The 22,622-nt window shown below is 50.6% G+C and overlaps 6 protein-coding genes across 6 annotated transcripts; 3 read left to right on the forward strand and 3 right to left on the reverse strand.

The window, feature by feature from the left end:
* Positions 1 to 1,081: 1,081 nt before the first annotated feature.
* AFUA_3G12540 (uncharacterized protein) lies at positions 1,082 to 2,790 on the forward strand (the record flags this gene model as incomplete). The annotated part of the gene is made up of 2 exons (XM_077804449.1): positions 1,082 to 1,751; positions 1,811 to 2,790. 2 exons carry the CDS (start codon positions 1,082 to 1,084, stop codon positions 2,788 to 2,790), a joined length of 1,650 nt encoding a protein of 549 aa, XP_077660600.1.
* A 304-nt stretch (positions 2,791 to 3,094) lies between these two features.
* Positions 3,095 to 11,727, forward strand: AFUA_3G12550 (putative sensor histidine kinase/response regulator; the record flags this gene model as incomplete). Its single annotated transcript, XM_749273.2, has 6 exons — positions 3,095 to 7,277; positions 7,383 to 8,570; positions 8,632 to 9,112; positions 9,174 to 9,240; positions 9,330 to 9,659; positions 9,716 to 11,727. Exons 1-6 carry the CDS (start codon positions 4,354 to 4,356, stop codon positions 11,725 to 11,727), a joined length of 7,002 nt encoding a protein of 2,333 aa, XP_754366.1. The 5' UTR covers positions 3,095 to 4,353.
* Positions 11,728 to 11,962: 235 nt separating this feature from the next.
* AFUA_3G12560 (allantoicase) lies at positions 11,963 to 13,623 on the reverse strand (the record flags this gene model as incomplete). The annotated part of the gene is made up of 2 exons (XM_749272.1): positions 11,963 to 12,156; positions 12,531 to 13,623. 2 exons carry the CDS (start codon positions 13,621 to 13,623, stop codon positions 11,963 to 11,965), a joined length of 1,287 nt encoding a protein of 428 aa, XP_754365.1.
* Positions 13,624 to 14,849: 1,226 nt separating this feature from the next.
* Positions 14,850 to 15,173, reverse strand: AFUA_3G12570 (uncharacterized protein; the record flags this gene model as incomplete). The annotated part of the gene is made up of 1 exon (XM_749271.1): positions 14,850 to 15,173. One exon carries the CDS (start codon positions 15,171 to 15,173, stop codon positions 14,850 to 14,852), a length of 324 nt encoding a protein of 107 aa, XP_754364.1.
* A 680-nt stretch (positions 15,174 to 15,853) lies between these two features.
* Positions 15,854 to 18,893, reverse strand: AFUA_3G12580 (putative MFS sugar transporter protein). The gene is made up of 3 exons (XM_749270.2): positions 17,769 to 18,893; positions 17,073 to 17,696; positions 15,854 to 16,823 (listed from the first exon to the last, which is right to left on the reverse strand). The coding sequence occupies exons 1-3, from the start codon at positions 18,750 to 18,752 to the stop codon at positions 16,686 to 16,688; spliced, it is 1,746 nt and encodes a 581-aa protein (XP_754363.1). The 5' UTR covers positions 18,753 to 18,893; the 3' UTR covers positions 15,854 to 16,685.
* A 16-nt stretch (positions 18,894 to 18,909) lies between these two features.
* AFUA_3G12590 (glycoside hydrolase family 95 protein) lies at positions 18,910 to 22,154 on the forward strand (the record flags this gene model as incomplete). Its single annotated transcript, XM_749269.2, has 1 exon — positions 18,910 to 22,154. The coding sequence occupies exon 1, from the start codon at positions 19,917 to 19,919 to the stop codon at positions 22,152 to 22,154; it is 2,238 nt and encodes a 745-aa protein (XP_754362.1). The 5' UTR covers positions 18,910 to 19,916.
* Positions 22,155 to 22,622: the final 468 nt, after the last annotated feature.

Raw genomic sequence — 22,622 nt, forward strand, 5'->3', positions numbered from 1 at the left:
TTGCCTTAGTCATACCTACTCAGCTTCAACCCTTCAAGTTGGATTATCTATGGCGAATGGCGAAGTGGAGTACTAGTCAGAACGGGATCCAGCAAGTGACAATACTGCCTTGTTATCCACTTATCCACTTAAGTAGAAACTCCAAGAAGCGGATGGCTCCAGATATATTCCCCCTGATGCCAAAGATGTCAGTTATATAGGAGATGGTATTCTTGTCCACTCAATCGTATCAAGCGTGCGCGAGTTTTGGCTACCAATGACGCATAGATATGATTATATGGCCATTCAAGACACGAAAGTCTACTCTACTGGGATAGCTTGCCTCACCACTTACCATTGTTATTAAAAGCCGACTACTGCCTTTACCCTAGGTAGAGGCGCTGTCGCGTGGTCGGGTGGTGGCAAGTTGCCACCAACCTAGATTGTTTGGTGGAACTGGAACAAACCCAGCCTCGTTATTCCTTGGAAAGCCTCATGATTGGGACATGAAGTTTTGAAGTTGTATTGTATTCTCCTCCACGGTTTCAGCCAAAGCTGGTGAGGCTGCTTAAAGGCTAAGGATGTATCATATGCCAGCCTTGCTCTGACCTCTGTCGTCATTGGCATTAGTGCTGTATGCGCTGCGTTACGGAGGAATATGTCTATACCGACCTCGTGCTGCTGGATTCGAGTGAGTAGTGAGATCTCCGACCGAATATTTGCATATCTCTGACGAGACAGATCCAGCATTGCCGGTACCATGCATTGTTCTGTATCTGCTTCGCTTAACTTCAGTCGCTGTCGTTATGCTCAATTCTTCGATACGTACACTCCCCACTTCCTTTCTGTCCATCTCCAATGGCACTCAGTGCCAGGCTGGAGATAAGTAAAAGATGGCTAGGATCGGCAATGCGCCCTCATTATGGACCCGCGACTAGAGCATGCTTACAGCAATAGTCATGGTTTGCGATGACTAGTATCTGTGACTAAGGCTCCCCCTCACCGCTCCGCGTTGAGGGTGAGCCACAGCGAAACCACCAACCACACCGAATCCACCATTTTTCGATATTTTGACTATTTGAAGCTATTCCAACCACCCAACATGCCTAAATCTTCTAAAATTAATGAATCTTACCTCCTTGAGGCCTGCGAGGCCGCTCAGGCCCAAAAAAAGCCAAATATCTCCAAGATTGCGCGTGAATATGGTGTTCCTTATGCGACCCTACGTGATCGCGTCAAGAAGCATGTGCATCCTCGACTAGCCAACAAACCAGTTAATAGAGCCCTTAAGGGATACCAGGAGGAGGCCTTAATCCAGTGGATAGTCTGTATGCGTGATCGGAATATGCCAGTGACGCCTAAGCTACTAGAAGAGTATGCAAATCAGGCACTTCGACGCGCAGGGGAATCTAGGCAGGTTAGCAAGATGTGGGCATATCGCTTTGAGAAACGACTTCCAGAACACCTTAATCTAGGCCCAGCGAAGCAAAAGATAAAGGAATCCAAGCGTATCCAGGCTGAGGATGCAGGTTTACTGACACATTGGTATAATCAGCTTGCAGGGGTGGTTAAAAAGGATACACCAGCGCGGTTGGTATACAACTTTGATGAATGCGGCTTCCAGCCTGGCGAAGGCAAATCTAGGAAGGTAATCAGTTCAAAAGGTTCAAAAGTGCCTGATCTTGCCGAATCCGAAAGAGGAGAGAATATTACAGCTATTGAATGTGTAGCTGCAGATGGATGGCAGATGGATCCCTGGTTTATCTTTAAAGGTAAGTTCCTAATGATTCTTCCCTTCCTTTAAATACTAATCTATGCTCGCTTCCTAAAGGCAACGGAATCTTCATGGAATCTTGGTTCAATGAGAGCGAGGCCTTACCACCAGATACTACGATAGCGACGTCTCCTAATGGCTGGATATCAGATGAACTAGCCGTTCAATGGCTTCAAAGCTTTATCAATGCAACAAACGAGCGTACAAAGAAGGGGGAGAAACGGATACTTATATTTGATGGCCATGGCTCTCATCTCACTGTCGAATTCTTGCAACTTTGCGAAGATAATGGCGTTATTCCCTTTGGATTCCTTCCTCATACGACACATCTTTGCCAGCCTTTGGATGGTAAGCCATTCTTAAGCTATAAGCAACACTTTCGTCGTATGAATAATGAGCTATCTTACTGGGCTGGTGAGCCTGTAGGGAAGTCAGAATTCTTACACATGATTGGACCAGTACGAGAGAAGGCTTTCAACCAAAGGATCATCCGTGAGGCCTTCAAAGATCGTGGAATCTGGCCAGTCAATAGTAAGATAGCTGACGATCTTGCTATCTTACTATGGGAAGGAATTCCGGATATCTACGCGCCTGATCTTGATAAGATGACTCCCTCTACGCCACCCTCTCAGCCGCCATCTCGGCCGCCATCTTCATCTAGTATTGATATCTCACCTCCGCGGACGATTCAGGCCCTTAAGAAGAACCAGGCAAAGCTATCTAAGCATGCAGATCTGCTTACACCAAAGCTGCAGCGAAATCTTGAACGGATATTTGAACATAACCGAATCGCCGCTGAGCACCTGGCTATAGCAAATGAAACTATTGGTCGAATAAGGGCCGCGCAGGCCCCCCTACGGCGTCAATATACTAAGCGGCAGGTTAAGCCGCTTAGCCAGTCTGGTATATTGACATTACGTGATGCAAATCGATCAATTGCTTCAAGGAAGGCCAAAGATGCTGCCGCGCAAGAGAGACGTTTACAAACGCAATGGGAGAAAGTGCATGGTAAGCCCCCACCACTAGCATCTACATAAGAGAATATGGTATCAAATGGATTAGCAAAGGCAGTAGATGAGAATAGTAATTTTTTTTATATAGATAACCCCTAGTATGGCATCAAAATCATGATTTCTATCGAAAAATGGTGGATTCGGTGTGGTTGGTGGTTTCGCTGTGGCTCACCCTCAACGCGGAGCGGTGAGGGGGAGCCTTAGTCACAGATAAGACTGGACGGGCAAACTAGGCACAGTCGTCACCATGCATGATAGTTAATGCACATGCGCCTTTCCGCCTTTCCGGAATTCTTCTACATATATTAAGTGAAGAGGACTGCATTCATGAGGGTCATCATGACCAACTTCTGCATAGTGGTCGAGAATCAATTAAAGTTGTTGACTGATTACCATCTCAGACATTTATTTGTTCGAAGTCACTGTTTCATCTTCGTTTATTGAAGGGAGCGCGCGCTACTTCGCTCATGTTCGAGGTTCGACGTCATCTGTTCAGAGGGATTGGTGTACTATGATACTGCTGTTCAGGGACGTAAGTCCAAAAAAAGGGAAAAATTGGCTGAGGCTGACCCGTCTCGATCGGATAACCTTGAGATCTGGAGTCTCTACGCAATTTGTTAGAACAAATTGATCGAGCTTGGGAAGACTGTCGATGGAACATACCACGCGCTACCAATTGCGCCACAGCCCCAATCGGTTGAATTTTCGGGCCGTTTTGCTGAAGGAATCAGCAGCTTCAAGTGACCTAGTAAAGAAAGTCTTGTTTGACCCACAGAGAGATAGTGGTAGTTACTATGCCTGAAACGTATCTCTGACATGGGCACGTTCCAGCCATCTACTCCGTAATTAGTCTATGGCACAATCGAAAGGAAAGCCCAAGGATAACGATTGATGCATGTTGTTCTTCGGATTCTTCAAATCTTGACTCGACGGTTTCTCTATTGAGATGTCAAGAGTCTTCCCTATACCTCTGTCATCATGACATGTCCTAAGTGGCTGTTGATTGACAGTAGTCTAGCCACATGTCCGGATGACGTACCTAACATCATCTAGAATGTGATCTATTTGCTTTTGTTGATGACATGCCTTTTTCCTTGATACTTTGGAGAGAGGTACGGAGTTAAGAGTCATGCAGTGAGCATGAGCCCAAGTCTCGTGATGCCCCATTACGGCTGACTAAAGAGCTGCTGGTTCGGGAAATTGTTAGCCTCAGGCCATCAGACCCCAACCAAAGTTTCACCTGATAATCGAATGTTAGATTCATGACCCCGTCTTGAACGCTCATATGGTTCCAGGGGAACGATAATAGCGGCATCGTGACGTCTGTTTCGACGCATATCCATCACCTAGCCTACACCGCTGATAGTCGAAGCGAAGCGCACGATTGATATCGCTCGATGATCCTCCCCGACGTTCATTAGCCTCGATCAATTCGACAAAGCCGTTTCCGTCCCAATGCCTTCTCTTCAAACGCAGCGTCTTCTCTGAGCCGACATCAGCATCCACTCTGGGACGAATACGTATGGCCTTTGTCTGATAAAAGAAGAAAATTCCAGTCAAAAAGATATTATTGGATAGTTGGTTGAGATGGAGGAGGATAACCACATTCTCGGGGAAGACCTACCGCTCCCACCAGCACGACTGTTCGAGAGGCTTGCGCAGCTCCCCGGTTATATCTGGGATCAATCCGTTGAGCCATTCCATTCAACTTACAACCATTGGCATGTCCTCGGTCTTCGTCATTGTGCAGAATCTGACGTCTCAACTCCCGCCGCAACCTCCTCAGGGCCATCTAGCCTAGCCCGCAACTCCCCGCGCGCCGAGCCCCGTCCCTTTTTCCGCCATCACTGGAGGAGTAGCCTGAGCGAATCGAGTAGCGAACTGTCATTGTCTCGCGCAGACCATGAACCAGTATGGGCGCCAGTAGTTGCTCGAGTCTCGTCCCATGTCGTGAGACTCGAGCGGGAGTTTCACATGTTGAGATCGATCGTGCAGACATCGGATCCAGACTGCAATCACACAATTCGACCGATTGATCTTATCCGGCTGCCACCAGATCCAGGCGATATAGGACCGCTGTTGGTTGCCATATTCGAATCGCCAGGCCCGAACTTCTTGCGTGAGCTAGTCGCATTCGGACCTGCGTGGTTTGCAGCTGGTGTCAAGAGTGATAACATACCCACTCCGGACGAGCAGGTCTCGCTTCCTGTATTTCTCGATTTTGCCATCGGCGCATGTGATTGTCTGGAACTACTACACTACGGTCTCAAGACGGTGCATGGCGAAATCAGAGGGGATGCTTTTCACTTCGACCGAGAGACAGGGTCAGTAAAGCTTCTCAGCACGGGGAATGGCGCAAGATCATTTGAAAATATACTCAGCGACGGCTGGTCCTCGCTCTCTCGAGAACTCGGTGTCAAGAACAAGCTGCAATTCGTTGCACCCGAGCAGACAGGGAGGATGCCTACTGAACCGGACAGTCGCACAGACATATATGCGCTTGGTGTGCTATTCTGGACCATGTTGATAGGGAAGCCAGCCTTCACCGGAGCTGATCCGGTTGAGGTTGTGCAGAACGTCTTCGGAAAGAAACTACCACCTGTCTCATCAAAGAGAATGGATGTTCCTGACGCAATATCGGCTGTCATTCAGAAAATGACCCAGAAGGCCGTCAATGAGCGCTACCATACCATATCATCGGTGAAGAGGGATTTGACACAGATTTCGCAGCTTCTTGGCGACGGCGATAGCGAAGCGCTGAAAGACTTTCAGATTGCTCAGCGCGACGTGTCATCTTTCTTTACGCTTCCGACCGGGATGTTTGGCCGACGGGAGGAATATGACAAAGTGATTAGTGTCGTTGAGAGAGTTTACAGAAGGCAACAGTCTGCGCACGCCCGGGCGGCTGCTCAGAGTTCCAGTGGAGTGGGGTCCAACTCTTCGGTGTCGGACGGCCGTGTTGACAGCTTTGAGATTGCGTCTGGCTCAAGCGACTCTGGCTCATTTCAATTGGCGCCGAGGACCAACTCAAACAACACCCAGTACAACTTTGGGCGTGTCTCAACGCATGAATCTTTGCACAGCACAGAGTCGTCCCTTTCAACCACTAAACACGGATATGCCTCCAACAAGGCCAAAATTCCTGTCGAACCTCGTGCTTCTGTGGATAGCACAGAGCGTGACACTCATTCTCCATCGGTTGCGAACGCACAGACCTATACGGATCCCCTTGTCCCCAACGCCAGACAGAAGGCCGCAAACAAACTCCGAAAGAACGGGAAATGTGAGGTAATCACGATCAGTGGCCCTGCTGGCATTGGAAAGACAGACCTTGTGAATCGGGTCCAGCCGGCAATACGTAAGCTTGGCTACATCGGAATCGCTCGCCTGGACCGCGCCAGACGAATCCCTTTTGAGCCTTTTGCCAAAATTCTGGCTTCTCTCCTGCGTCAGATTTTCTCTGAGCGTGATGTGACAACGGATTACCATAATAGCGTTCGCATGGCCTTGAGACCGATGTGGACCACTCTCCACAGAGTCTTGGAGCTTCCAGAACAGTTGATGTCCGCGGGAGGCAAAGATTTGGAATTTTCACCGAAGCTCTCAGTAGCTCAGCACATTTTCAGGGATGTCTCTAACAGAGGCTCCGATCCCTCAAAGCGCCTCGCGATGCCTCGTCTTGATCATGGGCAAAGCTCTGTGGAGTTCTTCCTGTCGAACGCCGCATCAAAAAACATGCGATTGATGGAGACGTTCCTAGAGATCCTCAGGACTCTATCTCAGTTCAAATTGATATGTGTTTGTGTGGATGATTTGCACTACGCAGACGACGAGACCCTTGAGTTGATTCTGAATATACTCCGGGCCAAGATTCCCTGTGTGCTGATCGTCACAAGTCGGAAGGCTGAGCTGGAATCCGAGGCTATTAAATCACTCTTTGAGTCCGAGGACCCTAATGTGACCAGAATAGAGCTTAGCTCTCTGGGGGAGAATGAGATCATGCAATATGTAGCGGCTACAATGCACCAGGATCCAAATCCAGGGTTGACTCCCCTTGCTGCTGTCATCCAGGAAAAGAGCTTAGGCAATCCTTTCTACGTCAGATTGATGCTTGAGACCTGCTACAGCAAAAATTGTATTTGGTATTCCTGGAAGAACTCAAGGTGGGAGTTTGACTTGGATCGTATTTTCACCGAGTTTGTCGCTCCAAGGTACGGCGAGGGGCTTGGCCTTGGATTCATCGCAAAACGCCTCCAGGAAATCCCAGTAGCTGCCCGGTCCATCCTGATATGGGGAGCTTTGTTGGGAAGTCCCTTTCCGTTTTCTCTTGTTCAGAAACTGCTTACCAGCGAGTTCCTGTATTCCAGCGAAGGCGATGATGAGGCTGTCGACTTGACATGCCCACAAAGTGCCAGTATGATCCGACAGTCTGAGGCTGATATAGTAGTTGGACTTCAATATCTTGTCCAAGCGAACTTGATTGTCCCAGGAAAGACAGACGACGAGTTTAGGTGTGCTCTTTCCATTCTATCGTTCTATTTGCTCTTCTTTCTTCCTTTCCTTTTCTTCGAACTGTGCTTCCGCGATCCCACCCGATAGTTACTAACATTGACCAGATTTGCCAATGATCGACTTGCACAAGCGGCAACCTCGTTGACCGAGGGCCGTAACGTCGACAAGATGCATTTCATTATATCGCAGGCGATGATGAAATACTACCACGATAGCCGCAGTCGCTATGCGATTGCTCGGCACATTGGCCTTGCTTCCCGGATCGTCAGGTCTCGCGTCATTCAAAGAGTCGACTACAGGAAGATCTTATGGGATGCCGCACAGACTGCTTCTCAATCCGGTGCTAGACCAACCGCGCTATGGTACTTTCGCCACTGTATTGCTTTGCTTCAGGATAACCCCTGGGACGACAACAATACCGATGTATACTACGATGAGACATTACGCCTGCATATCGCGACGGCGGAGATGCTCTGGTCTCAGGGCCATCATACCGAGGCTCTGCGACTTCTCGACGAGGTTTTTGCCCATGGCAAGAGTGCCGTCTGCAAGGCAAGGGCTTGGATTGTGAAAGCCAAGATATATGCTCAGATGGGCAATCATTACAAGTCTATGGACTCGCTACTCACATGCCTGGAGGAATTGGGCGTCCACCTTCGGGAGCCTACTACCTACGAAGCTTGCGATGCTGCGTACGGCAATCTGAAGGCGTACATTGAGAACGCCGACTTGGAAGTCATTGTTCGCAAACCTAAGAGTAAGGATATCAACATGGTCACCATTGGGGCTGTCATGGCGGAGGCAATGGCCGTGACCTATTGGGATGATGCGTTGACATTCTACCGGATGGCTATCGAGATGATGAACCTCCATCTCTTCAAGGGCGGGTTCGTGCAAATCTCGATTGGCTGTTCCCATCTCTCGATGATTTCCTTTAGTCGTTTCAGAGACCTCGAGTTTGCTGCCAAACTCAATGAGTGTGCATTGACCCTCTTGGACTGTTGTCCGGAGCCATGGACTCAGCGTAGGGGCACAATCGTCCACAATCTCTACATCAGCCACTTGCGAGTCCCAATGCCCTCCACACTTCCAGTGCTCGAGAGGTCAGTTGAGGTTTCCTTCACGATGGGCGACCCTTACATCACACTGATCAGTCTGTCATCGATGGCGATGACCAGACTGTGGCTGGGTCACGATATGGGTCAAGTTGAACAGTTCTGCACCGAAAGTCCTGACGATATTCCGGACTGGTCCAAAGACACACGGGGAGGCGCCAGTCTTTTAGCTGTCCGGTAAGTCTTTTGGGCATGTGGCTAGTTATAGTGCAACACAAGGCTGACCAGATAACCACAGACAAGCCTCTCGCGCTCTTCAGGGAAAGACATTCTATCGTAACCCCGACACTATCATGGATGACGAGCACCATAGTACTGACGAATACATTGCCTTCTTAAACACGAATGCCAGTAACGCTGATCGTCCTCGGGATATCTATTGGGGCTTAGCTATGATACCCCTTTTCTTATATGGACATCATACGAAGGTGATAGAGACGGGAATGTCGATGATGGACACGATTCCTAGGCTCTGGTCTGCTCGCGTTGGATATGTTGTCTACTTTTACTTAGCTCTATCTCTATTGACACTCCACAACGATTATCCCGCAGGTGGATATATGGACGGCGACAACCTGAAAACAGTGTTGAAGTATAAGGCGGAGGTTGATTTCGCCCGAAGCGCCTGCGATGCAAATTACGGCATGTGGTCATTGATTCTTGAAGCCCTGATCTCCGAAGTCCGAAATGACCATACATCCGCCATTCAAGCTTTCGAGGTGAGTTTGCAGAGGAATGACACATGAGGAGAGATGAGGTGAAAGTTGACTTGAAAATTAGGCTGCAATTGATCACTGCCAAATTCACGGCTGGCCGATGGAGGAGGCCTTGGCTCTTGAACTACATGGTGAGTGCACCTATTACTGGTGTTGGGGATCCGTTCCTGTTTGACTTTTTTACCATTCCATGGATTTTGACGTCAATCTCTTTCTGCAGGTGAATTCCTAATTAGGCGCGGCGCCAAGAGAGCAGCGCGTTCTGTGATGCAGGATGCGATAGCCGCGTGGGCCGCGATTAGTGCGGTTGGGAAAGCATCGCAACTCACAGAGAAACACGAGTGGCTTTTGAAAACAGCAACATCCTCCAGATGTGCTGACATCGGTGTCCAGACCGTTGACTCGCTTCTTGGTATTGACCGGAACACAGCCCAAGAAGACATGGCCGTCTCTCAAGACGTTGAGAGGGATGATAGGAAACATCGTTGGATTGAGCAGAATGGAGTCACTGCAGGGGAGCGTTCGCTCGATATCTCTAGTGTTGGGCTGGGTAAGACCGCTAGGCTACTTCAGCCAGAAGTTTTCATGTTACTAATGGCTCGCTAGATATCATCGATTTGTCTAGCATCCTTGAGTCGAGCCAAGTGATGTCCTCTGAACTTCAGATTGATAAACTCCTAACCAAGATGATTGAGATCGTGTTGGAATCCTGCAACGGATCTGATTTTGCCGCCATTGCGACGGATTTTGACGATAATGGCTTCGCCGTCGCCGCAACTGGTGACCTGGAGACAGGACAGAGGTCCTTCGTCGATGGTCTTCCCCTGTCGGAGTTCGACGATAAAATGGCACAGCAGATCTGTCACTATGTGATTCGCACGAAAGAAGAGGTTCTTGTCCACAATCTCCTCGAGGACGACCGATTTTCCAACACCAGCGAGGCCTATCAGAACAAATATCCCATGGGAAGGTCTGTCATTGCGCTGCCTATTATGCAGGCAGACCACCTTCTGGGCGTCATTCATATTGAAGGCAAGCCGAACTCTTTCACTCAACGCAATGTTGTGGTGCTTCATCTGCTCTGCAACCAGATTGGCATCTCTTTGGCCAATGCGCTGCTCTTCCGTGAAGTCCGCAGGGTTAGCGCCACAAACGCAGCTATGATTGAAGCGCAGAAGCGTGCCCTCGCGCAGGCTCGTGAGGCGGAACATAAAGCCAAGGTGGCAGAAGCAGAAGCCAAGCACAACGTGAAACTGAAGGAGGATGCAGCCAGAGCCAAGTCCATCTTCCTAGCCAACATCTCCCATGATCTCCGGACGCCAATGAACGGTGTTATTGGTTTGTCGGAACTCCTCAAGGGAACAATCTTGAGCAAGGAACAGGATGAATACGTCGAGTCTATACGAGTCTGTGCCGATACACTCCTTACACTCATCAACGACATTTTAGATTTCTCGAAGTTGGAGGCAGGGAAAATGAAGATCTCGACTGTTCCTCTCAACGTCAAAGAGACCATCTCCGAGGTCGTGCGCGCTTTACGCTACACGCACCGGGACCGCGGCCTTGTGACTATCGAAGACCTGGACAAAGTTCCGCCAGATCTCGTGGTATTGGGGGATCCTGTCCGTTTACACCAAATATTCATGAATCTCTTGAGCAACAGCTATAAGTTCACACCCAAGGGATCCATCACCGTCCGAGCCAAGGTCTCACGGGAGGGCAAGAATCGCGTACGCCTGGAGTGCGCAGTGTCTGATACTGGAATTGGTATCCCTGAGGAGCAAAAGTCGCGTCTTTTCAAGCCCTTTTCACAGGCCGACAGTTCCACGGCAAGGTCGTACGGTGGTAGTGGACTAGGACTTAGCATATGCAAGGCCATCATCGAGGATGTCCTCGGCGGAGCGATTTGGCTGGATTCGACTCCTGGTGTTGGCACCACAGTGACCTTTCACCTGTCCTTCAACAAAGCGAAGGAGTCTCTGGCAAAAGCGCCGTGGTCAAACGGCTCTGCCGATAGGGAGAACCAGGTGGCACCTCGACCGATGGCGCGTGATTTAACCATGATCCCTCGCGATCAGATCCGTGTTTGTATTGCTGAAGATAATCCCATCAACCAAAAGATCGCCGTGAAATTTGTTACCGGCCTTAACTTGCAATGCGAAGCGTACAGCGATGGACGCCAGGCAGTTGAAGCTCTGCGGACACGCTCTCAAGAGGGCAATCCGTTCCACGTGGTGCTGATGGACGTGCAGATGCCTACTCTGGATGGCTACAATGCGACTCGTGAAATCCGCAAAGACCCAGATCCCAACGTGAACGAGGTTCTCGTGATCGCTATGACCGCCAGTGCCATTGAAGGGGATCGCGAGAAGTGCCTTGAGGCCGGAATGAACAATTACTTACCGAAGCCGGTCCGCTCTACCGTTCTTAGTGAGATGCTTGACAACTATCTCGCTCCTGCGCCCACGTACACCAAGACCCGCCTGGCAATGCGTGCGCGGGGGAGCATTAGCGCCGAAGTCGGCACTCCAAGTAGTGCGTCGTCATCCGGTTCGGGGCCGGTGATTGCACTGACCCCTGAGGATGAGAAGATCCCAGACAGGTCCAGTCGGGTGTGACCTAGTCCAGAATCTTTAGAATGAACTTGGTATGTCTTGTGTGAAATACCTTTCATTCTGTTGGGGGTTATGACTACCATCTGTAATGTGCTTTTAACCGTCTTTTATGGGGGTTTTCGATTCGCTAGACCAGCGTCTGTCTAGCGGTACATGAGAGCACCATAGCTGCATTTCCAACTTTTTACCCTTATTTTCCTTTTTATCTATTCCATGTGATGACCACGAACGCTACGACTCACGATATTTGCGTTATGGGTTGGAATTTGCCTGCCACACGGGCGATTATCAAAACTGTCTGGCTACCACTCTTGCTTGCATTCTTCCGCCTTCTCTCTTCGATGCAGTATTTTGTGATGCCCATGGCTCCTGGGGAAAGAATCCTTCCACCCGAGTCTGAGCCATTCTCAATTGCTGCATCATCACCCTTTTCTTCTCTTCAAGATCGTGTTCCGGTTGCCCTTATTTCTTCGCGTTGGCGCTCACTATCCCCCGAGGTTTGAATTGCAGTTCGGATACGCGGCTGCCAATAGGTGTTATTGTTCTTAGGTCTTCAGTTCCCATTCAGACAGGGTTATTCCCAATTTCCGCTGTCTCGTTCCATGCTTTTGTACCAGGAGATATATTCGAGCGTAACGAAGGATTACTCGTACTGGGCGGCCTACTGTGATAACGTGTTTTTATTCAAGACTATGTACAATGAAGGCAATATATTTAGACAACACTGAAGGGCAGTTGTACCCTACAAAGCAGGATCGCTCCGCATGGAGTCGATGCAATTACAGCCTAGGCGCGGTTGGCTCTACGGCCGAAGATACGGAATCGCTTGACACCACCATCGGGGATCAGCGTCAACTTCATGTGTGTGAAGGTGCGGGTGTCCTCGCCACCAGCAGCGAGTTCAGCACCCTCGTACACGTGCTCAGTATCGGCCTTGCAGAACTTGTCGCCGCTAAGCAGGGGGATCCAATCCGGATGATCATGCGCTGGCACCTCACCGGCCGCCACGCTGCCCTCGAGCAGGCCGTGCACCCGCACGGCGCGGGGGAAGTTACCGCGGAAATCCTTGGTGTCGACGACAATCTTGGCAACCGAGCCGGGCAGACCCAGCTGGAAGATGGCCCAGTCAGTGTAGCCTGGGATGCGCGACCGCGCGGTCTCCCAGCCGTCGCCCATGTCCTTGCCCCGGCCGGGAAGTATCAGGTTAGAGATGGGCGTGTAGTGCTGATTGGATGCCGACAGGGCCAGACCGCCCAGGAGCGCGGAGGAGAGTTCCTCGATGGGGGCTTCAGCGGAGTTGATGTGCTCGGGAGCCGGGGGAGGGATCGCATGGCCGTAGAGACGGAGACGGGCGAACCCGCCATCGGGGTACATCAGCAGACGGACATGGGTGTAGGGCTTGGGGTTGGAGGGGTCGTAGTCGTTGAGTTTCCAGGCGCGACGCTGCGACGGTCCGCAGGGCTGAGGGGGTAGAATAGTGGTCCAGCCGTTGAAGCTGGGATCGGCGATCTGTTCGTCTGTGACGCCGCTGTCGACGGGGGCGTAGGTTCCCTGCAGCTCGGCCTTCTCGCCATAGTTGCCATGGAAGAAACCTGTGTCCACTTCGACGCCTTGGATGGCGCCGCTGGCAACACCCAGCTTGATCACGACCCAGTCGTAGGGTTCAGGGTTGTGCCGGCGAGTCTCCCAGCCATCGTACCAGGCGCCGGTGTGCACGAAGACACCGGGACGGTTGATGGGAGGAGTCGGGGTGAGCAGATTCGAGGCTGCGGCGAAGAACTCGTCGGAGCAGGCAAGGATTTTGGTATTCAGACCCGACGAGGCCAGGTTCGTGGTGTGCGCGAAGACCTTATCGATCTCCCCAGCGGGGACATAGGTGACCTTCTCGGAGGACGTCATGGTGCCGGTGATGAGATAGCTGGGTCGAGGTTTTCTCACTGGTATTGCTGGATTGAAGAAGATCAATTGAGTGCGCGATTGAAAGCTGCAATTCACTTTTTCTTGTAACTAACTCCAGTCTGGTCTGATCATCCTCCTCTTGTCGCAGCTGGAGACGCTCTTTAAATAAGTTGGTGCAGGTGCAGAGGATGAGGATGAGGGGGGAAACAAGTTGCCCGATAACTGGCGATAAGCCCCGCAGGCCACCTATACACTGTGTTTGCCTCAGGTAATCATTACTCGATCCTATCGAGTGATCTTCTTCGGCTTCCTTCTTGTCCTGTCTCGCATTTCTCTAGTCTCATCTCCTCCGACACCAGATCACCTCGCTTGAGTCTCTGCTGTCCTATTCTATCCGCTTAGCCACCTGAAGGTGCTATTTCTCGTTACCAAATCGCAATCACCTGCACTTCTGTCGCTATTCCCAACGTTTCCCGCTCATCCCCAATCGAGTTATACTGGTTCGTGCCCCACTGCCCCGGAATTGTACCCTTCGGAGGTCTCCGATGATCGCAGCATTCCGCAGGAACTGGATCGTTCACTTCACATATTGCATAATTGGTTTGGTGGTCAACATGGGGAGAGACGAGACGCCATGAGTCACCATTTTACTGTCCATTCGAAGAACCCCGGAGCACGGTGACAGCGCTCAAAAATCCAAGACTTTTGCCGCATGCTCCGGAAAAATGCTACAGATAATGGCCGAGTTTCACAGAAAAGCGTTGAGGGCCATTGTGCTTTCAGGGTCACACTTTCAGACAGCTTGAACTGAGGCTCCCTCGCGCACAGAAGGGACTTGAGCGTGCAACTGCGCTGTGCATGCTACTGTTGCAGAAGTGGAAGCTGTTACAATGGCACATGTGCGACGTGTACGCATGGACTTGGTAATTGGTGTAGAGCTAGGGACAACGACGCTACTTGGCTACCAATCTCTCGAGCTCTCACAGTTGCCCAACTCTTTTCAGACATTTGAAGCAAGTGGGCGAGAGCATTGCCAATGAAGTGTCATAGTATCTTTCTAAAGCTGAACAGGTACGATGCCAAACGAGCTATGCGCAAAGTCCCAGTTCTATAATGAACGCCGGTAATGCATGGTCACACTCCCATAACTCCCTGTGATAATACTTGATGCATGCCATTTTGACCAGCAGGGATCCTCGGCTTCCATATCACCTTTCCGTGACATCTCAGCCTCCTGTCGTCTTGGTCGCCAGTTCCTCAAGTCGCTTGTATCGCCATTCATATTGTGCCAACTGCTTCTTCTCCGCCGGTGACAAACATTTCCCTTTGTCCGCCATCTCCTTCTCCACCTGTTTGAGCATCTCCCAGCGCTTGAGAATCCGGGCCTGATGCTCAGATATGGATGCCAGGTTGGTATCTTTCGAAGCCATGCGCTCCTCGATGGTGGAGTGGTAGGACAATTTGGCGTGGAACAGTGCCATATCCGACTCGTCGTACTTGAGGCCTCGTGCTTCGGGAAGAGAGTTGGAGTGACAGCCTTTGGACGGCATTATGGACACTTGCAATTGCCAGACACGTTCAAATGCTCTCGACGAGATCTGCGAGGTGTATATCGGGTGCCTGCAAGGCTTGTATTGTTTTGAGATCGACCAGTCTGTTCGATGTAGGCTACTGTGCAAAGCGCACCAGTGAGGTAGTGATGAGAAAGGTAGTGAGTTGAGACCAAGGTTGCCTTGGGATGGGGAGGTGGTGATTTCTTTGACCTTGCTGCTGCTGTTCTGCGAAAGTGTCAACCTCTATTGTTGAAGGGATCTAATATCCCTTCTGTGTTTGGGCGGATACAGATGACCTTAATATATCCGCCGTCGCTCAAGCATGTCTTTCAAGGTGATACCAAGGATGCCACAGAACGCACATTTGCCAATAATGCGGCGCAACAGAACAGCGGAGAAAAATGGGAAGGTTCCATGTCTTCAATCTCTCTTCGTCTCTGCTAAAGCGAAGTACCCACTTCGTTTGTCCTGTCATCTTGTGACTATCGTGGAAGCCCCAAATCCACCGCTCCATTAGGAGGGCGTTTGTCCCTCATTTGAGCGGACTGTGACACCTTAAGGATACCACCGGCGTGACCAGGGGCGGTCTGCAGAATCGCGCTTGCCAAATTGCAGTTCTCTGTCGTCGTCTCTGCGAGACGGAGTATTGAGTCGGTGAAGAAGCTCGCAGTCCTGACGAACGGACCACATCTGCAATGGCAGCAAATATAAACATCTCATAGCTACTTCGATGACTGTTGCTTGCATATGTGGTGAGCTGCAAACACGTACTAACATTGGTCAGCCGAATAAAACCAGCCGACTCGGTTGTTAGCCATGCGATCCGGTTGTTACACACACACCGGGGTTATCTTCCAAGAACAAGTATGGAAGTTCTCTTCTCGCCCCTTAACGGCCTAAGTGCTCTCGGAAAGGAGGAAATATGCCGATCTTAACCGTAGGTGGCCGTGCTATTAGGTCTAGACGGAAACCGAACCGATCATGATCATGGCTTCCATGATCCCCGTCGCGAGGCAAACGCGCAAGGATATCGACCAGAGTATTCCTTTACGCTGCTCTCAAGGACGTTTGATTCGCTGTCGAGCCCGTTTAGCCTCCCGCTGAGCATTGCTTAACACCTAGTTCCGGACTTGCTCTGCAGGTAGCCGTTAGATGCGTTGTTGTATCACATTCGAGTCATGGTCGTATGAACAAGTGGTACTCTTAACGCCCTCGTCAATAGGGGATACTCAACGTGCGTTCACGTCAACTCCGATTTCGGGGATATTGGCAGTATCATCTTACAGTAGAACCACCGCACCATTTTCACTTTAGGCGAAACCAGACAAAAGACTGACTGAGTTTAACCAGCCACACTAACAACGCTTAGCAACTCGAAAAAGGAGTCATCCTGGTTGACTTACACGGCAACAGCCACGTCCTCAACCGTCAGACGCAATACATACTCACCCGAAGTGCTACACCCGCCAACAGGCTCCTGGCGTATGCTGTGCAATTGAACCTCCAGTCTCAAACTTCTGGAGAATATTTGGCATAGTCTACTGCGGTGGCGCTCTTGCCCTTGTAGGGTCTGTTTTGGAATATGTCGGCAGATGCGAAGCTATCTTGAATGTACGTTGGTGTGGCAGCAGTCATGGATGATGTTTGCTTCCAGGTGAGTACGTGGTGTTATTTATGCACAATGGGTTTACCTATCCCTGCCGAGGCGGTCAATAGCTGGATTCGAAGGTTAAACTGAACATGAAAGTACGAAGTTTACTAGCACAGATCTGGTTATATAGCCCATCATCCTGTCATGAGACTCATTACATCAAATGCACAGATCGGGATGTATACAGTCATAACATGTATCTCGCATGATGATGATGATGATGATGATGATGTTTAGTGTCATACCTCCTCATCCCGGGTGGCCGCTGCCCTCTCCTTCTTCGCCTTCTGGATGTCCAAAGACATCTTGACAGGCGCCACGCCCGGCGTCTCGAACACGGCGTCAATTTCTTCGAGGGACAGCCCAGAAGTCTCTGGGAAGACAAAGTACGACAGAACGAGCTGGATACAGTTGTAGACGACATAGACCACCCAAATCTTGTAACCGAGCTTCTGAATTCCAACACTGATGCCGTATGTCTGCACAGCCCCTGCACCGCCCTGGATCAGCCCATAGAGACCCATTCCCTTGGCACGGAGTGGCAGAGACAGGACCTCAACGGGGTACAGGTTGTGCATGGTGGCAATCAGCATAGCGGAGAAGGTCTGGTAGAGGTAGATCCAAAGGATAGTCAGCGCAGCGGCTGCGGTGTTTCCCGTGACATCGAACTGCCAGGAGGTGATTGTAGCGGCAAACTGGAAGAGGATCATGGTTGCGAGGCCTGTGAAGATCAATGTTCGCCGTCGGAATTTGTCGATTATGAGCGCTCCTACACCGGTAAACACGAAGTATACGGCTGTGGTGCCAAGCTGGATACCAAGCTGCTGCCTCGAACCCTTGATTCCGACGGTTTCTAGAGCGGGGACCATCTGCAGTAGCACAATGTCAGTTGAGAAGCGGGACCTCGCGGCCACAGTCAGGAGGCCTTAGGGGTGACTTACGTAGTACGTAATGATACCTCCGCCATTCCACTGCTGGAAGATGGAGTACAGGAATAGAACAAGGAGTCGGAAGCGGGCCATCTTTGTGAAAAAAACCCGGTAATCCCAGAACTGATTGAAGCCCGTCCGGTCATGCTCAAGCGATGCCTCAATCTGCGATACGACAATCTCGACAATGGGCTCATTGATGTCGCCGCTGGTCGTGTGATACCTTGCAACCATTTGCTTGGCAGCGTCCCTCCTCCCGCGCATGATGTAGTAACGGGGCGATTCGGGGGTGAGGAGGTAAATGGTAGCACAGACTATCGCAGGAAAGACTGCTTCCAAAAGGAGTGGAAGTCGCCAGCTCCAGTTCCCTTCTATCTTGGTTAGTCCAATCATGGCCCCGTTCATGCCCAGACTGCCTATCTGGAAACATGCACCAAAAATGCCGACGATTAAGCCACGGAGATGGGTCGGGGCAACCTCGCCGACATATTGAGAGCTGGACAAGAGCGCAGATCCGAATCCCAGGAGGAACCGGGCCGCCATGAACATTGAGAGGTTCACCGCGCAGCCCTGGAGAACCGCGCCCACGATCACAATGAAGTTGCCGAGAAAGTTGATTCCCCGTCGACCGATTATGTCCGCCAACGACAAGAACGGGGCACCACACACGATGCCAATACTCATCAGGGCATTGAGCAAGCCATATGTGCCTCCGCTAGTTCCAAATCCAAAGTAGGTGTGCCATGCCGGCAAGGCATTGATGCCGCTGATAACGGCCCAGTCAATACCATAGCCAGCTTGGTTGCATCCCTGGACAAAGATGATCAAGAATAAGCGGAAACCAGTCCAAGACCGAAGATCTAGCGCTTCCCGGGAGATCCTAAAAACGTCCTCCTCTGTCAGGTTGGCGAGCACGACTTCTTCAATGTGCGCTTCATCCTTCTTCGCCTCCAGTTCGCTCTCATGTGTGGCCGTGACACCAATCTGGTTACGCATTATGAAGGGCTCAAGCAGTCAGTAGACCAAAGGCCATGTGAGACGAACGAAACTCCCTTGAAGTGGATGACTAAACAGCAAGAGAAGAAGGATAAGGCGCTGATGAGGATACGACCTCGTTGACTGGCCTACCGGGGTCACACCACTATATGAGATTGACGCTGGTCATGTCGGTGTGACGCTGCTTGTACGACAAACACATGTCGAGCCGCCACCCTATCAGGCCCTTGCTCCTCTTTCGACACGGGGTTGGTATAGTCGAAAGAAGAGCGGTTCGAATGGCACCAGTAGATAGTCCATGGATAAAGCTCGTAGATTTAGCCGCAGAGTGTCAAAATATGGCTGAGATAGGCCCGTTTCTAGATTCCTAGACTGCCTATCATGACCTGTTTGCGAGGTTGGCCATGATCGTTCCCTTATTGTGGCTTATGATTTTCCGCCATTGAGGTGCCTCCCTTACCTCGATGGAGAGCTAAGAGACAACACGAGACGAATCCGGTTGCGTCTCTGGTAGTCTAGATGGCTAGTGCTGTACTCCTCCAAGCTAAAGACATTTTCTAGCTCAAGTTAGCTAGAATTCAAAGGCTTGGGCTGTCAATCATGATGCGGGGAAAATCTTCTCCGTAGCCTGGGGTATTCCGTAGAAACCGTAGGACAACGGTCTTGAAGGGATGGATGAGACCATGGCCCGCTTGTGTACATTGTATTTCATCTCGGAGCAGGTATATGGAATCTATCGCTGACCTCGTATAGAAGATAGCAAAGACCGTCCATAACAGAAAGGGGGACTTAGTCGGACGGTGGACGACTGACACATGACCTGCTCCTGTTGCATCGTCTGTTGCGGCGTTGGCTTTCTTTTTCTCTGAATCCGGTTTTGGAGACATTGACAGTTTTCCCCCTCGGATTCCAACTGTTTGGATTAGGAGAATGTCTTCTTATTCGTTTCCTTCAACGGACAATTCTCCGCATTTCACTAAATCCTTTCGCATCGATAGCTTCTTGTCCTGCATGGTTATCTGATCTTTCCACCAAACAGACACGGTTTCGCGGCCCGACATAACCGACATGGGTCTGTCACCGGGTTAAATCTACGGCCACGAACAAGGTCAAAACTAATTGATTAAACAAGATGACTGGTCGTTTGGTTGGATATTCCACGCCATGATGTCGGAACTCTGGTACCAGCAGCCTGCTGGCAACTGGGAGGAAGCGTTGCCAGTCGGCAATGGCCGTCTGGGCGCCATGGTCTATGGGCGAACCGATACGGAGATGCTGCAGCTCAATGAGGACTCGGTTTGGTATGGAGGGCCCCAGAATCGTGTTCCGCATGATGCATTTGAGTGTCTCCCACGTCTCCGGTCTCTGATCCGAGAGGGGAACCACGCAGAGGCGGAGAAGCTGGTTCGTCTGGCCTTCTTTTCTCATCCCATTAGTCAACGGCATTACGAACCCTTGGGGACTCTGTTTCTGGACTTTGGTCATCTCCCCGAATGTACGCAAAACTATCGACGGTCGTTGGATATTGAGCGTGCTACCACCCGCGTAGAGTATGAACACAAAGGCGTAAAGGTCCGACGGGAAGTCATCGCCAGCAACCCCGACAGTGTCATTGCCATTCGAGTCCAGGCATCGCAGAAAACGGATTTTACCCTGCGGCTGACTCGAATGAGTGAGCTGCAATACGAAACAAATGAATATCTTGACGATGTCACGACAGAAGACCGGACAATTACCATGCATATCACCCCCGGTGGACACAAGAGCAACAGAGCTTGTTGCATGGTCAAAGTTCGCACAGCGGAAGATCAAGATTCTGTCACTCAAATCGGAAACAAACTGCTGGTCAATGCTCAAGATGCGCTGATTCTAATCTCAGCGCAAACCACTTACCGTTGCGACGACATAGACAAGAAGGCTTCTTCTGACTTGGAGACAGCTCTACTGCACTCTACTGATGAGATCTGGGAACGACATGTGAACGACTACCGATCACTCTATGGTCGCATGGAACTGCACCTGAGTCCCAGCAACTGTGACATGCCAACTGACAAAAGAATCAAGAACTCGCGTGACCCTGGTCTGATAGCACTCTACCATAATTACTGTCGCTATCTGTTGATATCGTGCAGTCGGAATGGGGACAAGGCTTTACCAGCGACGCTACAGGGAATATGGAATCCGTCTTTCCATCCAGCCTGGGGGTGTAAATACACGATAAATATTAATCTGCAGATGAACTACTGGCCGGCAAATATTTGCAATCTTTCCGATTGCGAGATGCCGCTATTCTCTCTACTAGAGCGAGTGGCGAAATCAGGAGAGGAGACAGCACAGAAGATGTACGGCTGCCGTGGCTGGGTGGCTCATCACTGCACCGATATTTGGGCTGATACTTCTCCTGGAGACACGTGGATGCCAGCAACTCTTTGGCCTCTAGGAGGTGCTTGGCTCTGTGTCCATATCTGGGATCATTTCCGTTTCACCCGCGATAAGGAATTTCTCGAGAGAATGTTTCCGATTCTGCAAGGATGTGTGCAATTTCTTCTGGATTTCTTGGTCGAAGATGCATCTGGAGAGTATTTGGTTACGAACCCGTCCCTGTCGCCCGAAAACACGTTCTATGAAAAAAACGGAGAGCGTGGTGTTCTGTGTGAAGGCTCCACCATTGATATCCAAATCGTGAATGCCGTCCTGAGCGCTTACCTGAAAAGTGTTGAAGAGTTAGAGATAGTGGATAAGCTTGCGCCCGCAGCATTAGACGCCCTGCATCGACTTCCACCGCTCCGCATCGGATCTTTCGGGCAACTACAAGAGTGGGCTTCGGACTATGCGGAAGTAGAGCCCGGGCATCGGCATGTTTCCCACCTGTGGGCCTTGTATCCTGGAGATACTATCAGCCCGGAAACAACGCCCAAAATAGCCGACGCCTGCTCGGTCACACTGCACAGACGTGAGGCCCATGGAAGCGGCCATACGGGCTGGAGTCGCGCATGGTTAATCAATCTGCATGCACGATTGCTGGCAGCTGAGGAGTGTGCAAAGCACATTGATCTCTTACTGGCGCAGTCAACCCTGCCCAACTTATTGGACACTCACCCGCCGTTCCAGATCGACGGTAACTTCGGCGCCGGTGCAGGTATCCTGGAGATGCTCCTTCAATCCCATGAGGAGGGAATCATTAGGCTTCTTCCCGCTTGCCCGAGAGCTTGGAGTTCGGGGTCTCTTCGAAACATCTGCGCTCGTGGAGGGTTCAAATTAGATTTCAGCTGGGAAAACGGTAAGATAAAGGATGCTGTGACTGTCTACTCCGAATTCGGCCGTAAAACAGTCCTTTGCTTTCCTAACAATGGACCTCGGATTGAAATCAAGGGCAGGGGATCTCACAGCATTCAGGCCTGACTTCCTCGCTGTGCGTGTGGCTATATGATCGTCAAAAAGCTCGTCTCTTAAATCGTAGTCCCGATACACAATCAGTGATCTAGGCACTGACAACTGGCACATCCTCCTTGGCTGTCTTCGCAGGCACTCCCAGGGGCCAGGATGGCTTCCCAGGTGTGGATGGAGCGCCAACCACCATGCTCTGTCCCCTCCACAATCCTTCTACCACCATAAGACAGTGTAGCGATTTTTAGATCCGTTTGGGGGAATCGGGTACACAGTCTTCATTTCGATTGACTTGTAATGTTTCAATGACTGACCGAATGTATGATACATCATTCATTCCCCCTCTTTGGAGACCCCACTTGGTCGATGCCCAGATGGATTTCTCCAGCAATAAAGAGACAGAGGTGGAGTAGATCGGCCAATTAACGAGCTAAATGTTCCACTTTAGCCGGGTATCTTTGTGACAGCAAGCAGGCCAGGTTG

Source organism: Aspergillus fumigatus, chromosome 3 (genome assembly GCF_000002655.1).
Source record: "Aspergillus fumigatus Af293 chromosome 3, whole genome shotgun sequence".
NCBI classification, from domain to species: Eukaryota; Fungi; Ascomycota; class Eurotiomycetes; order Eurotiales; family Aspergillaceae; genus Aspergillus; species Aspergillus fumigatus.